At 37.5% G+C, this 17,716-nt stretch overlaps 1 protein-coding gene across 3 annotated transcripts in view; it reads left to right on the forward strand.

Annotated features, from left to right (window-relative positions):
• Positions 1-8,788: 8,788 nt before the first annotated feature.
• LOC149029528 (phosphatidate cytidylyltransferase 4, chloroplastic-like) overlaps positions 8,789-17,716 on the forward strand; it is a 38,852-nt gene continuing 29,924 nt past the window's right edge. Inside the window, exons 1-4 of one of the 3 annotated variants that reach the window (XM_089141928.1) lie at positions 8,789-8,857; positions 8,970-9,515; positions 9,689-9,996; positions 17,266-17,456. In XM_089141928.1, the coding sequence (XP_088998054.1) occupies positions 9,234-9,515; positions 9,689-9,996; positions 17,266-17,456 (781 nt within the window). In that variant the 5' untranslated portion in view covers positions 8,789-8,857; positions 8,970-9,233. The other 2 variants (XM_089141931.1, XM_089141930.1) reach the window with 2 other exon arrangements.

Genomic DNA, 17,716 nt, shown 5'->3' on the forward strand with positions numbered 1-17,716 from the left:
TGCATTTTGTTTAGTTCATTTTTGTCACCATTGCATGAATTTCCCTTCTTTTTATGGATGAATTTGACTGTTTCTCTTTCTCTTGAACATGTAGGTGAAGATTCATAATAGAAGAACATGTCCTCTAACTTTGTTGAAGAGTTGTTTCTGCATTGCTACAACAACGGAGCAGAATATTCTCAGATCCAATTCAAATGGAATTGACCAAAAAGGGCTAACTTAAGTGGACTAAATTCTTGTAAATACATGATGGTTTTCAGCCCTTGATCTCAGGAGGAAGGTTCTAATCCTATGGCCAGAATCTAACCTAATGATTGAAGACATTTATGGAAGAAAGAGAAGAGAGGCAAGGAGGAGAGGAGGAGACATTCGACCAAGGGTGGAAGAGAGACTTGGCTGAGAGGAAGGAGGTAGAGAACGAATGCTGGAGCTCTTGTGGAAGCAAGGAGCTGCTGGAGTTGTTGATTTGCTGAAGAAGAAAGCTGGGAGCTCATGTGGAAGCATTGAAGCCTTAGTTTATTCTTGTTTTTATAACTCTATCTTCTTATTTTCTAGTCTCATGTCAACTATACTTGGTTTTATGCATTTGAATTCTGTTATGGGCTAAATCTTAGCTGTGTTGGGATGATAGTAGTACCTAAACCTGAATTTTGATATGTAACTAATCATGTGTTCTTTAGTTTTATTGCAATCCACTTTATTGTTAATGAATTCAGCATGTTATATTGACTAATTTCAGTTCTTGAATGATCTTTCTTGAATGAATGTTATGATTTCATTAATTGGAAAATTAATGAAGTCTAGGTGTTTGTTGAATTGTGTGAGTTAGCATCATCTTTAATTAGGTTGTGTTAATTAGTAGGTTGGGTAGGAATACCCAATTACCTCACATTACCATTGATTGGATTGGGTTTAAATTGCATTCTTAATTCAATTCTTCATAGGAATATGCAGATGTTGATTTAGGATGCTAGCTTATGTGTATTGGAAAATACCATATTGCCATTCATTCCAAGTTCTTGATTTATCTTGGGATTGTAGTATTGCTTTAGTATTTGTGTTATAAAATTCAGGGGAAGGGAAACTTGATTCCTAACACACTTGTCACTCATTTAAGTTTCTTCCATTGCTTAATCTACATCTTAGTTCCTTAGTTTTCTTTACCTGTCATTTGAGTATTTAGTTAGTTAATTACCAATCAACCTTGTTAATTTCATTTAAATCAATTTTACTTTTACATTGAAAGTTAAGGATATAATTCTCCGTGGGATCGATACTGTACTTATCATTTATTACTTGATTGCGATACGTATACTTGCGTAATATCTTGAGATACAAGCAACACTCCACTCATACAAAACTTCTCCTGATTCGGGAATACCATCTGTACAATATAATTTAACACACAAAGAAATGAGTGAGTTCTGATGAACTCAGTAAGGAAAACACATCTCACATTCATATCAACAGTATATTCAAGTAAGCACATATGTAAATAATGATATGCAAATATATGAATGCAGCTAAAATCTAACTATGCAAGTCTCTAGATGGCGGACATGCTTTAAGATGTAACACCAGCCCTCCTCTAGGTAGGTCTAGTCACTCTAATCCCTCACGGACTGGTTACCTCTCTTGGGATTCTGGGCAAAGGGGTTTAGTCCTTGTCAATCAACCATGGCTGGGGTTTAGGTCAACACTCTCTTACCACGACCACTGGTATGAGTACTGGCGCATGTCGGGGTTTCTAATCCAATGCGAGGTCATAGGGTGACATACTACATGTAGTCCGGATACTTCCCCTATGGCACCAACCAACTCAGTTCAATATCCTTCCCTACCTAGGAATGAGAACCCTCACGGACTGGCTACTGCTATTGGACTCCACTCCCTAACCCTATGGTCATCCACATATTGTTGGGGGTGGATGCTCTCATGACCCCTCATGACTCATGTTCACTCCTTGGATGTCCATGAGCCCAAACCCTAACATATGCAACCCTACAAATGCATGATCAACAGTGGACCACTGAATTGCTGCACGGACTGGTTACCGCTGTAGGATGTAACAGAGTCACATCACTGTTATCACAGATCATTTTGTTTCAATTCCCCTACCGAAAGGGTAGTAGCATGTATGGGTACCTAGCCATGCAATCTAGACTCCCTAGGTATGTCATCCAGCAATCATGATAGTGTTGGGGGCATCAGTAAACATGTGTCTCATACCACAACCTTCTGATATCCCAAGCATTGGATACCCAAATGGATACCCTTCCATCACAATTACATCACATCACCAAACTTTATAACATAATCATTCATTCTATATCATAAAGTAATAAAGTGCATTTAAACATCATTTACATCATACATTCAACTACTAATCATTGAATTATACAACTACATCAAGTTACAAGAGCAATGATATATATAAGAATTAAACAATTCATCATAGAGCATATCATCACATATATAAGAATGTGTCCTTCCTGTAAATATGTAAAAGCTTACTAAAATGCAAGTAGACTTCACTCACAATAGTTTTAGAGAACCTCAGAGATCACTTAAATATAGAGTTGCAAAAAATATATAGAAGACATGAGTCAAATCAAAGCAAAGACCAACTTCACAGAGCTACAATGACCTAGCCAGTCGCTTGGGACGGTTGGTTGGCAATCGACCGCCATAGCGACCGCCTCAGTTCCAGACTACTTCTAAGTCTAAAATTTTGACTTTTGATCTCCCAATTTCAATCCTATTTTAGGGAGATCTATATCCGAATTTCATCCTTAAGAAACCTACAACACAAGCATGAAACAAGACCCTAAGATTCTAATGATTCAATATTCAAATCATTTCCTTTAATTAGATCTATCCTTTATTTGAATGCAAGGATCCGTTTTCGAAAAGGATCTAATCAAATTCACTGATGAGGAATAGAACCAATACAATTAACTAACCACCAACCCAAGGGAAATAGATCCGCACCACTCCAAGAGATGAGGAAAGATTATAGAGAGTGTGAGATTCACTTACCTCCACCAGATTCCAAAATGGATGAAGGATTGGATCTTCTTTGCAAACCACGCTTCTCATACCTTCCAGCATGTATTCTCTGCCTCCTAACCATCCACAGCAGCAATCTCGAATAGAATAATGAGTAAAAAGGTTGGGGTTTGCTATATATATGAGACTGGGGGCAAATTAAAGTAAAAATCCTACAAGCACACCTGTCGGTCGCTTGGGGCGGTTGATTGGCTAATCAACCGCCTTAAGCAACTGCCCCCTAGTACTTTTCAGTACTGGATGCTTTGCTCAAGGGGTTGATCCTCAACTCAAACCCAACCCTATACAACATGTGGGGGTGATCTTACCTCGATTCCAGACATCTTCAAACACACCTTGACTTTGACTGGTGATCTACTTTCCTCATAAGGCAGGTTCTTCATCAGCAGAATCCAGATCCATGGACTCAGGGTATTGATCATGGACTTCAATTTGGAAATTCCACAACTTATTTCGGCTGGACCTTCGGGCTATCGGACTTGCAATATGGATCCCGGGTTAGAATTATGGGGGTTGTTGCATGAACCACCCCTATACTGCTGAAATCTAAAATTTCCTCTAGAATTTAGCCTGAGTTAGCTGGTTTGAGGACAAGCACACTTGCCCAAGAACAAACCCTAGAAAATGAAAAATGGAAAAGCAAAACGAGCGAGTCTCCTCTAAAAAAAGAGGAAAGAGAGAGAAACCAGAAAACAACGAGTACGAACCGCTTTTAACCTTTTTAAATGTAGGCGAAACCACCGACACCCAAAATTTGACCGAGTTTTCGAAACCTTGGATCCAGGTAACTCCCGAACACTAATATAAAGCTAGCACGTTGCCATACTCAAGTACACATACTTCTAGCATTCTACTTAGTCTTGAAAGCTTTGCAACTTGTGTTCTACCTCCTAAATATATGAGCATTCACTAACTTGATCTTTAGAGGTGTTCCTCATCCAACCTGGTCGAGCACGTTGTTTTTCATGTTAGATTGGCTTGCACCGACGAACAGGTTTTGGAGCAACAGGCCCATTCATAACCCATAAAAAGATGCCAACTTAATTCATCGCTTCCGTCACCACAAAGCACACAATGGCATTGAGTTGCAGTCCATCTAGAAATGGCCTCCTTAATTGGTAACCCTTCATTAATAGATGCCAGAAAATCATATTATCAAAAATAGAATCAAGAGGATTTTAATAGGGTTCTTATGTTTAGAATACCAAATTCTATGAATACCCCTCTTTAAACTGTTTCACTTAAACTTAGCTTGCGAAAAACTTTTGCTTCAAGAAATAGGCATCACAACAATTTGTTGTTTTGACAAAACTATTTTTTGAAGCATAAATTTTCCTAAATTTTAATTTATGTTTCAAGATTCACCTAAAATAAAAAATAGTTTTATTAAATGGTTTTTGGCCAATTTTTTTGTTTCTCATATCAAGAAATACTGGATGGTAATTCTTGGTTGGCTATCAAGCAAACTTAAGAATCAAATTGGTGAATCACATGAGACCATCCAAATTTGCACCAATCTAATTACTTGAATGTATATTCGAGGCTAGACTAAATTATGATCTCATGTTTTGTGATGTGGATGTATTGGCACTTTGGTGGCAGCATCTTATATAGAGATAGTAAGACCAATGAGGGCTAAAGTTCGAGCCTCCGTTCCTCCCCCCCCCCCAGCCTATGTCTCCCCAATAAAAAGTGGGCTGAATTTTTAGAGATCCATATGAAGTGCAAAGATGGGCATTTTTGGTTCCTCAGTGGTTCAGTTCACCATTATATGGAGAGCTATTGGCGATCAAATAAGCTGTGAGGATGAAAGCTGAATTTTTAGAGATCCATATGAAGTGCAAAGATGGGCATTTTTGGTTCCTCAGTGGTTCAGTTCACCATTATATGGAGAGCTATTGGCGATCAAATAAGCTGTGAGGATGAAAAAAAAAGAAGAAGGTATACTACAACTAATCGTGGAAACAAATTGCAGCGAACCCTTGGGTACAATCTTGGGAAGAAAGAAAGCTCCTTCAATTGTGAATGGTGCAGTATATGACATTCTAATTCTTGCTCAAGTATTTAGATTTTTGAATTTATTTTTCCCTAGAGAATGTCAACACTATACTAGACACCCTGGATAGGAAAGCCCTAGCATAAATGTGTGTGACAATGGTCACACTTGATTATGGCTCTGTAACCTTGTTGTGATATACAATATATTGATTGTATGCACAACCTTCCTCAATAAAAACCCTATTTACCACCCCCTTCTCCGAAAAAGAAAGAAAGTTAGGGAGTGACAAATGGCTATTATGAACCTGTAATTGCTTTTTATTTAGGCATTACTATGATTTGTGAGTAAATTGTGTTATAAGCAATGGGACCTATAACTAGAAGTGATATTTAGCGCTATAATTGTAGATACAATGCAAAGTAATTTTGACACCCCTAATACTACCATCTTTAGATGGGCTGAATTGTGGATGTTCTTCTAATATAGTAGTGACAACTTACTATGATGAGACACTAAGAACAAAGAGGAATTGAGTTTTTTTTTTTTTTGCCCAACAACTACTAATATATTAACATATCCCGGGTAATAAACCTGGAAGAAGAAGCATTGTTTACACACATAAAGCGAGGTGGGACTAACCACCAAAACCTGGAAAGAGCAAACATATTTGCTCCATGAGCAATAGTATCAACAGCAGAGTTTGAAGATCTGCTAATAAACCTGAAGTCAACAAAAGAGAAATTTGCAGCAAGCTGCTGAATTTCTCTAATAATACTCATACTCACCCAGTCAATGGGCTGACTATTACCATTTAAAACATAAATAATAGACTGATGAAATCTGAGAATAAAATAACTCTAACAACAAGAGTTTAAAGCTAAATGAAATCCATCTCTAATAGCTTCAGCTTCCACAGTAGTGGCTGATGAGCTAAAGCAGATCTTAGCCTGGGTGGCTATAAAACATCCAGCTGAATCCCATAAGATAGCTCTACGACCTCCTTGCAAAGTAGTTTTGTTCCATGCTCCATCTGTATAAACCTGATGTATATTAAGAGAGGATAAAGTATGAGATTGATTGTTGTTTTGAAAATAAAAAAATTTTGGTGCAGAAGAGACACTATTGTGTTGACATTCACCAATTTCATTAACATGAGAAGATAACCAATTCATAATATGTGAATTGAAATGCCTTTACTATCAAAAATAAATTTGTTTCCTAGTATTCCAAATACACCAAGACAAAGTGGTCCAAAGAACATCTATGATATGCATCTCCTTGTAAGCATGAAACTTGGTATGGATAAAATTGATCCAATCAATCATAGAAGAGCCATGAAAATCAGTGGTATCAATTCTAAGGGGGGAACAAGCACCAACATTATTTTGTATAAGGACATAAAAATAAAGCATGTCATATAATTTCATTAAAAGAAGCACATACAAGGCACATTGGGGATGGGGAGCAATTTTTATCAAATAAAGTATCACACACCGACAAAGCTTCATGAGATGCTTTCCATATGACATGTTTTATTTTTGGAAGAGTGAGGATGTTCCAAATTTGTTTCCAATGAGAAACTATTAAGGATGATGATGCAATGCTGCCATGATAATCAGTCAAAGAGAGACATAGGAAGTACGTAGACTCAATACTAAATGTCCCATATAAAGATTTACTCCAAATCCACTTATCAGGTGTATTCGGGGAGAGGACATGGAATATTTTTATTTGGTCCACTTCGTTGTTGGAGAAGAGGGAAAGAAGAAGAGGAAAGTTCCATTGCAAAGAGTATCAATCAATTAATTCATTGACTTTTGTTGGACCATTGGCACATGGAGTGGAAATAATTTTATGGATAAGAAATCTGGGTAACCATGGATCCTTATAAATGATATATCAGAGCCATTGCCCACTTACTTAAGAATACCACGGATTAGAATCTCTCTACTTGCTAAAACACTTCGCCATCCCCATGAACAATTCCTAGGGCACTCGACTTCAAGAATGAATTTATGACGAATGTATTTAGTAGAAATTACTTGCGCCCATAAAGATTCAGGATTAGTTAGTAAACGCCAGCTTTGTTTTGCTAATAAGACTTTGTTAAAACATTGAACATCATGGAATCCCAAACCCCCCTTCAATTTCCTCATGCATAAGGTTTCCCATTTAACTCAATGAATACCCTGTCTATTGTTATTTTTCCACCAAAGGGTGCGGATCAATTGCTCAATTTTTTTGCATATCTCATTTGGAAGATGAAAGCATGACATAGCATAGATTAGAAGAGCATATGCCACTACTTTGATAAGAATCTCTTTTCCGGCCGAGGAAAGAAGTTTTTCATGCCAGCCCGAAAGCTTTCTTCTTAACCTATCTATGATGAAAGCAAAAGTTTGTGTTTTTTATCTCCCAACTGAAGAGGGCAAGCCAAGGTAAATGCCATGGGATGGAGCTTCACAAATATCCTGGGTGGATATGATATTAGTGCGAAGATCCCGGGGGGTTCTATGACTAAAAACTACAGCTGATTTTGAAGGATTGACGTGTAGGCCGAATACTAGTTCATAATCCTGGAGAAGCACATTGATTAATGACGCATTTTCAATTGAGGCTAGGGAGAATAGCATGCTATCATCAGCAAAGAAGAGATGATTGATCATTGGAGCTTGGGAGCTAACTTAATGCCCGGAAGATGAGGAATTCCTTGATTGGATATAAGTCTTTGGGTGAAGGTTGCCTGGCAGAGAATGAAAATATATGGGCTAAGAGGGCATCCTTAACGAATTCCTCGTTTGGGGGGGGGGTGATACATTGGGTTAGATCTCCATTAACTTTGATTTGGTATTCCACTGTGGTTATGCATTGCATGATCTATTGTATCCATTGATTAGCAAATCCAAATATTTTCATGGTATGCTTAATAAATGACCATTCAAGCTTATCATAGGCTTTGCATAAATCCAACTTGATAGCCATATACCTTGATCTTGATTGAGATTTCTTTAATGAAATGAAAGTATTCATGAACTAGGTATATGTTATTGGAGATTGCGCGGCCCAATACAAAGGCGCTTTGAGTTTGATTAATGATGGACCATAAAATGGGTTTAAGACGATTAGTCAAGCACTTTGCAATAATCTTGTATAGTATTGTGCATAAGCTAATAAGTCCAAGATGTGAGACCTCTTGTGGATTTGTTTTTTTTTGGAATCAAGGTGATGATGATTTTATTTAGACTTCAGAGCATGTAGCCTCCAGAGAAGAAATGTTGAATGCCTCTAATTAAGTCCTAACTAACTGTATCTCAATTTTTTTGAAAAAATCTGACAGGTAATCCATCAAATCCAAGTGCCTTATCACCTTTCATTTGGAAGAGGACATTTTTTATCTCTTCAGGAATAAATGGATGACATAAGGTGGTGTTTGTAGTGTCATTAATTAGAACAGGAGTACTCATTAGAAATTCTTGAGGCGAGAGAAAGAGGAGGAGAAAAGTGAAGTGAAGTGATGGTGTTCATCTCCCCAGACTCCTCTCTCTCTCCCCCATCCTTCTCATTCCGAGGCCATAGCCCATATAATAACCAAATAACTAAAAACAGAAAAGAAAAACTGGGGCTGACTATGACGTCAAATTTATACCACTCATTAATCTTTCTCTCTCTCTTTTAAAATTTTTTTTTTGGTAGAACTTTTTTAATTCTTTTCGGAGGTTGCAAGTGCAAGTTTGCGACCACTCATTTCAGAGGAAAATAGAGGGTTCTAAAGCGCACATCACAGCACTGGTCTGACACTCACCAAAACTGATCCAATCTAGTGTTATATCTTTTTCTTTCTTGTTTTTCATTTTTTTTCTTCTGTTTTTGGGGGTAAACTTTCCTTTTCTTGCATCCACAGTTGGACTGTTGAAATTGAGTGTCAAATTGGGACAAACTGCAGCCGTTTGATAAAGCTACAGAGTGGGTTACAGACTACAGTTAAAAAGACTTGGAATCATAGGCAAAAGTGGCATGGTTTGGAATCTTGTATGGTAGCGTCACAAAAATGACACGACAGTAATGGCAAGATATCTCTGCAGACGATAAAATTCAGAATCTGCCCTCTTCAAAGCCTTTGAAAATGCCCCTTCTTCATCTTCAACCTTAATCCAGAAATAAATATATGATGGCCTCTTATGTCGAAACTGGTTGTTTCAAAGTCATTCCCCTTTCAATCCCTTCGCTTTGCCCTTGCCATTATGTCCTGTCATCAAAGATCCCGGCATTTGCTCAATCCGCTTCGAAGTTGAAACTAAGATTAATTTGTAATGGACACAGAGCCCATTTTCGGGTTCGTTGTGACCGGAGAGTTAGTAGCGTGTACAGAGATTGTCATAGACTCGCTGCTGTATCCAAAGCTGATACTAATCAAATCGACGAAGGAGAAGCCAAAGAATTATCTCCGGTGAGTTTCACAGATAAGCTTTCTCTGTTTACTTCAATTTCCATTTTGTTAACTATTGGTTTCAGTTCTTCTTTTCTTTTTCTTTATTATTATTATTTTTTTAATTATGGTTTAGTACATCTCTGTATCTTTAACTCTTCAAGAATGGAATTCTGAAATGGGTTATGGTGTAGCAAGTTGACAAAGGCCCCTTTTCGGGAAAAATTGATAATAGCTTACTTTCTGAGGCTCCACAGAAGAGAGGGAGTCAGTTGAAGAAAAGGATCGTTTTTGGGATTGGGATTGGAGTATGCGCTGGTGGGGTTGTGCTAGCAGGAGGTTGGGTTTTCACGATTGCCATTGCTGCTGCTGTTTTCATGGGTGCACGTGAGTATTTTGAACTCGTCAGAAGTCGTGGAATTGCGAAGGGAATGACACCCCCTCCTCGATATCTTTCACGGGTTTGCTATGTTATCTGTACTTTCATGCCGATATTGACGTTGTAAGTTCTATTGGTACGTTTTCTCTGTTTGTTTTTATGTCCTTTGCTGCCTCCAGTCCTTTTTTTTTTTGTTGGGTAAAGCCTCCAAACCTGGTGACATAATAAAGAAGTTGTTATTACAATTCTTTTGTTGCTTATATTGGCACTATAAGCAATTTAACCAGGGTTACTTCAAGTAGTTTTAATTTCCTCCCCTGTACTACCATGATTTATTGAAAATGCCATCACAGTAATCATTTCTTATTAATGTGAACCAACTCTAGGGTTTAGCCTGTAGGGACATTGCCCTAGATTTAGGCTTACTTGAGGATCCTCTTCAATAGAATCAACAGTCAATTAGGGTTTATGCCCTACTGTTGAAGGGAATGGGTTGGTTATGGGTAAATTCTATCACTTATGGTTTTTAAATTTAGGGTTAAGATTTCTAGGGTTTTGGGAATTTAGAGACATGGGGTTCCTTTGTGATATGGGTTGTGAAAGATGATTTCCTAGGGGAAAAGCTTAGGTTCGTGTTTTATGGTACAATATGTGAAAGATATTGAAACCATCCCATGGGGATATGAGTAACTTCCTTGAGATGGAAGCTTGGGTCGATAGGGTCAGAATGGGTTGAAACTTGGAAGGATTGTAGGTAATAATATAGGGATGTGATTCCCCAAGTTTGGTTTGGGGGGTGGGGGTTTGGATGGCTAAATTGAAAGACATTAAGCTTCTTGTTTTAGGGTCTTGGGAAGTATGAAAATTCAAGAAAATAATTATATTCTGAAATTGGACGGTCAGAATGGGTCAAATTGGGATCTAAGATCACTACGGTCGGGGGATGAGGTTCTTTTAGTTTGGGACAGATCTAGTGGTTAGATTGGTGTAGATTTGACCTTGAAATTTGGGTCTCTAGAAAAGTCCAAAAGTGGGGAAGAAGAGGAAGGCTAACGAAGGGGCTAGGGATGTAGTACTTACTTGTAGATGGAAAAAGATTGCTGGTATTGTTGAATTGTTGCTAGTATTGTTGAATGATCGCTGAAAGTTGTTGAGCTTGAAGACAGTGGCTGTTTACTCACTCTAATAGCGGCCCTCCCAAGGAAGCCAATGACTTGTCCTTCAAACTTAGAGATTTAATCAATCAATTCAACTTGTCAATTACAGAGTAAGGAGGCTTTATTTATAGCCTCAAAAGAGACAAAATAAGAATCAAACTAGCAAACCTAATTAGCTTCAAAATGATTTTTTAATTTTGTTTAGGACTTTGACTTGACTAACAATTTCTCACATAAAAATGGACTGTATCATAACTTACTCTAGAGAGATCCAATTAGGATTCTATGAGCAGTTATGGAGTCTTAATAAAAAATAAACTCAAACTATGGGATCCCAACATAATTAGGAAACAATCCTAGACAAGGACTCTGCAATAACTCACAAAATATTAATCCAAATGAGAAAATAAAATTAGATCTAGGGTCCAGGCAACAAATAGACTCAGTGGGACTCAGATCTAGGACACCATGAAATTGGAAAAATTATCAAAATACCCCTGGTGTGGATAGGAGCTGTAGGGTTTGGGGAAAGTAGCTAGGCCCTATGCTGCCTCCAGAAACAGATCTCATCACTTATATTGTTAATAATCTCTGATGGTATTGGAGTTCAGAGAATAGTTAGATTTAGAAAAATATACGCATGGGTCCTTTTAGACCTATGGGTATCAACCATATAGGTGGGTGAAGGGATCTTCTTCCTTCACTCTGCTGGAAACCACCCCACAAAGGAGAAAAATGGGGGTTCTTGCCTGTGGGAAAAAAAAATCTCCATTTTTTTTTTTTTTAAAATTCTTGCCTTCGGGATTTTCACAACAGAATATGCTCTTGGAATTAGTTCAAATCGATTTAATTCTAGAAGCTTTCCTGTTGCAGGTTTCAGATCAGATTGCTCTAGTTCAAATCAATTTAAAATGGTGGGTTTAAAGCTTTGGTTTCTTTTCTCTATCTCCTAGTGAACCCATTTTGTAGGTTGAATCTTCAAAGTATACACCAGTGTTGAAAGATGATATTTAGGGCACGAAAAGGAAGCAAGTCAGGGAATGAAGCGGTAGAGACATGTTCAGGTTTGACATTCCAAAAATAATGGTTCATTACGGCATCCAAACAGACATCCACATTGAACGAGATATGTGTGAGAGAAAAAGAGAGCTAGGTTACCTTCGATTTGGTTGATCACTCTTTGAAGCAGTTCAAATGGTGTATGAAATTCATGTTCTCTCTCTCTCTCCTTTGCAGCTCTCTGGATTGATACATAGAGGTTTAGAGTCTGACAACCTGATTTTGATTTCAAATCTAGGGTTTTGGTATGGGGGGGGGGTGTTTGGCGGTGGTGGTGGTTCTTTTCCCCCCCTCTTTTGTGGGGTGGTTTCTAGCGGTGGTTCCAGAATCCCTTCACCCACTTATATGGTTGATGACGATAGGGTATGTGGGTATCTTAGTCATATCATATTTATTAAACAAGTTGGGGTATTTTGGTCCTTATAGGTTTGAAATTCGAATCAGGTTACCGGTTGGAGATGTTGTTGGTTGGTTTGGACCTAGATGTTATTGCATTAATGGGACCCAACAATAGTTTGGGTCTCACAAGGCTCTCTTTGGCATGGATTCCATTTTTGACTTTTACCTATTTTTCAGAAATCAGTGGAAAAAAATCATTTTGGGTCAAAATGCAAAAAATGGTTGGTAACTAATTGATAAGATAGATTTTATAGTTAAAAAATACGTTTGGTATACTTTTGTATAAAAATAATTTACTATAGGTTCTAAAACTTGTATTGGAAAAACCCCTCAAACAATAATCTGTATAACTTCAGATTGAGGAAATTTGGAAAATCCACCTCCACTTTTGTCCTTTTGTAGTTGAAAAGATGAATTCAAACAATTAGAGTATGTATTCAGAAGAGAATTATTAACAATTCTACTTGGATTTGTATGAGAATGAAGAATCTGACATTGTACAGATTCAATTTTCAATTGTTGAGTTTCAACACACGCTTTAAGCATGGAAGAATAAGTGTATGAATGAGATCTTGGTGTTGTGACACTTCTTCATTTGGACATAGAACCGAAGGGCTTATAGTGGGCATGCCATTGTTGATGAACCCAATAATGGTCAAGTTCTAAAGCACGGTGTTGGGTTGGGAAATGGTGTCAAAGAGGCAGCGAGCAACCTCTGGTTGTCCTTCTTGGCATAATTGGCAGAGATTGGGTGGGAAGGAAATGTTGGGCTTTTAGGTTCAGACTTTGAGGATATCTCTATTTGTTGAATATATCAAGAGTTTTTTCACTGATAGTAGGAGATTGTTTCTTTGTACTTTGGTAGGAGATTTGCTATTGGAGAGTTTGAATATGAACAATTAGGAAAGTGGTAAGGTTTACAACAATTGTGATGTGAGTTACACACTGGACATGAGGCATTGTGAAGGACCCTGAGGCCATGGTTGTTGGACTTTGTTTTTGCCATTGGTGAGGCTGCACATGTATTGCAAGTGGGAGACCAAGTAGATGTTGTGTGCAGCAACAATATAAGAAATCCACCTGCTAGACAGAGAAATTCTTGGAGAAAATGATAAAGATAATGAAGAAAATCAATTCAAAGGATGATAGACTTGCATGAGTAAACTAGTAAAAACACATGCTTCTCATTGTGAAGATTCCAAATGGGTACCCAGCATATGAATTTGGTAGTTAATCTAGACTTTGACAAGCAGCCAATCTAGATGGTTCTATATCAGGTTGGAATCACCAATTCATCCTGCAATTAGAGAACTAATGGGTTCCTAAATAAAATAGATTGGGCCTTCAAAATACTAGACAAAAAACTGTGAACAATTTCACTCTCTCATATTAAGCCACCTTCCATTTGATCCATCAATAAACAAAATTTGCTAGACGCCAATAGGGAGGGGTTGAAGTTGCAGAGGCGATTTCACCCCCGCTAAAAAAAAAAAAAAAAAAAAAAAAAAAAGAAAAAGAAAAAAAGAAGAAGAAGTTGCAGAGGTAGGAACAATGTTGGGCAAAACTAGGATTCCCACTAGGTTATTTGCTGAGTAGACAATCTGAGATGCTCCAGGAAAAGGGAAAGCCTGCAGATGCTGTTGAACTTGAGGATTGGAAGGAGAGGGTAGCGAGGGTCTCCGGTGGTTTAACGGGGGAAACCCCAACAGGAAATAAGACTTGGACGATTTAAAGAAAAAGATCATGGATTTACCATTTTAGTCTTTCTTCTACACATTAAAGCACATGCGTTTTAAAGACCACTGCAAAAACAATTGAAACTGATTTTCATAGAAAAAATAAAAACAGCTCTCAACCTGTTTTCAGTTTTTTTTTTCAGCTCTTCATAAATAGAATTGGTATACAAATTGTACCAAATACTATAAAAAACATTTATTTGACAAAAAATCAAAACAAAAACTATACCAACATTGCCTAAGAGGATCCACACGTAATTTTTTCTTAGATTTACTATTTGAAGACTTGATGATCACCAATGCCCCAGAAGAAGAGTGACATGTGATACTCTGAAGGGTTAGAAGCATGGTAGAAGATCTTGCTCTTGAGCAAGATCTTGCCACCCTGAAAAACCGAGATCTTGACCGAGATGGCGAGATCTCGGTTGAGATATGCCACTTTTTTTGTGTCAACTTGGTGGCCCATCTCAGTGGGTTTTAGGGTCCCGGTTGGGCTGAAACTTGGTATTTAGTTTATTTAAGGCCTTTTGAACACACTGGTGGCCTTGGATTTGTGAGAAAACAACCGTAAGTATGATTTGTAAGTCTATCCATAGTGTGAAACCGAAATGCTGTAGGATTAGGGAATACAAAGTTATACAACTTGTAATATAAAACCGTTAAAACATATAAATGAAAAACAAGTGTATCAAATACATCAAATAACTTAAATGTCATCAAAATCCCATCAATATGAATAGCACAATCTTGACTTTCAAGAATATAATGATAAATTTATACAAACATTAGAAGCTCTATATAAGTCATTAACACATAAGTTCATAGACAAGTAGAGAATGATTGATCTTCCTTTGATGTTGTAGATGTGCTAAGAGTAGTTGCAAGTGAAAATCCAGCTGAAATCCGCAAAAAATCTAGCGAAAATTGAGAGTTCCAGCGAGATATGGCAAGATCTCAAGCGACATATCCCATTTCGTAGAACTCGATTTCTATCTCATCTCGGTTTATGAAAAAACTGAGATATCTCCGAGATCTCCCACCATGGTTAGAAGAACAAAAAGGTCATAATGAAATTTTGTTGAAGTAGTGAGAAAAGGCATGGACGACCTTGGATTTGCTGCCAACATGAAAATCCACCCACTGCAATCCTCCCCACACCCTTCCCCTACCTCTGCGACAACACCCCCACCCTTCCCTAACCCTAGCGGCAGCCCTCCCCTTTGTTTCTTGCTCAGCCCCCTTTCTTTCCCTTTCTAATTTTTGCGGCAAATCTGAAAAACAGAAAGAAAAGAAAGAAAAAAAGAAAGAAAAGAAAAGAAAGAGAAAGATCAAGAAAGGTTGCCCAAGAACTTACCAAGAAACCTCCCCATCTCTTTATCCATTCCTTTTTTATCATCCCTAAGCCCCCCCCATACACAACCGCAGGCTTCCTAGGAATCCTTAACACATCCTGTATTTCCTTGTTACAACCCATATTGATTTTGGGTATCTCAAGATCATCCCACAAGGATATTTTAAAATGCTAATCCTTCCCATACTAATCCATTTAGTATTGTTAAAACCAAATCTTACTCAAAACCTTCTCTATGTAGATCCCAGATTTATCTTCTTCTTGTTGACAACCCATAACAACCCAACCCATATTTAACAAAATTATCCATCCATCCTGATTTGATAATTGCTTTGCTGGTTTTTAAGAGGATTGATTCTGGGCTAACCCTATATTTGTGGGAAATATTTCAAGAAACCTAACCCTAGAACCAGGTTGTGCTGCTCAAGTCACTGTTCACGTGAACAGTGTTGCAACCAACATTTACCTTGGCTGGAATGGTTTTGAGAAGATTTTGTAGACCCATCAGTGGAGAAAGATTCTATCCTAATCCTTGGATAGTTAGGTTTCTGTTTTCAGTTTTAGAAAATTAATCTTGTTTCATAGTAATAGGATCTTAGGTAGTCTCTTTTTCCATTTTATTAACTATTTTAGGAGTTTCTATTTTGATGTTTACGAGAAGTTTCTATTTTAGTTGTTTAGGCTTTATTTAGAAGTTCTCTTTTTGAGACTTTCTATATGTAAAGCTTTAGCTGAGCTACAACTTGGCCCTTTTATTGAAATAGAAGATTAGACTTTAAGAAATCAAATTTGTGGCCTGGTGACCTCAGCTATGGAGTGAAATCCATGTTCAACAGCTAAGATAGCTGTGTGCGAGAGACTCAAAGTTGAGATGTGACTCCCATCCCCTTGCTCCTATCTATCAATTTTTCTACTTTTCCTTTTGTGTCCTTCTTTCTCATGTAACAGGGGAAAAGAAGAAGCACAAAAAAGTTCTAGCTATTTATGTTAGTCTTCATTGTGGTATTGAACTATTGATCAGCTTTAGTCAATCTTCTGCTGGTTTCCATGGTTTGAGGTTGACTCTCACACTAGAAGTTAGCCAATGTTATCAAATTCTCGTCAAATGCAATTGTTTTTGTACCCAATAAAGGGAGAGTTCCATATAAAAAATTAATGTATTTGGCAATGGTGATTACATTAATCAATATAGTCCTTTCTCCATTCACTTTTTGACTCCAGATTTTTGAAAAAAATTCTTGAAGTGCTTACTTTCTTGTTTTTTTTCCCTGTAAAATCTAGACTTGATTAAGGTACAGTTTACTGAGTGATGTAAATTAAGGTACATGATGATGAGTGGAGCACATTCATTTATTCTCTTTCCATAATTGCATTCATAACCATTGTGCTAAACTCATCTTTTTGAACCTAGTGATTGGCTGATTCTTCATCTTTTTTTATTACAACCTATGTCTGTGAACTGTTATCAGTTATTCTGGCGGTTGATTGGTTTTGCAGCTCTTTTGCTCCTTGTTTTGTTTAGGCATAATTTTTTTTCCTTTTTAATGCCATTAGGTTGCTAGGTGAATTCTCAGTCATAGTATTTTAGTTTCACAGACATTATTCTGTTCTTTCTTTTCCTCAAGTAAAATAAATTCTTTTGTCTGCATTTTTGGTTTTTTACTGATTAGCTTTGCCAATCAATGGTCAGGTATTTTGGTCAAATAGACGTTTCTGTGACTTCAGCTGCTTTTGTGGTTGCAATGGCATTGCTTTTACAGAGGGGAAACCCTAATTTTGCTCAGCTGAGTAGTGCCATTTTTGGGTTATTCTATTGTGGTTATCTTCCATGTTTCTGGGTTAAGCTTCGGTGTGGTTTAGCAGTTCCAGCATTAAATACTGGTAAATTATCATGCACAATACCCCCACTCCAATCCTGTGCATCATTTTCATATAGGTAAACTCAAGTAGTCTCTGTTATTTCTTGCAGTCTTGGTGAAGCATTGTTCCTGCAGGTTTACAGTGTATAATATTTATAAGCACAAAATATTTGCAGGTTTAAATAGTTTACGTGTAAAACCTTGATGCAGATTCATGGTTGAACCAGCTTGACCAGTCTGGCAATCCAGGCTAAGGTGAGCTGGGTCCCACCCTTGTTCTGG

The sequence above is a fragment of the Hakea prostrata genome, chromosome 1 (assembly GCF_041222555.1).
Source record: "Hakea prostrata isolate BN-2017 chromosome 1, UWA_Hpros_2, whole genome shotgun sequence".
Taxonomy (NCBI): Eukaryota; Viridiplantae; Streptophyta; class Magnoliopsida; order Proteales; family Proteaceae; genus Hakea; species Hakea prostrata.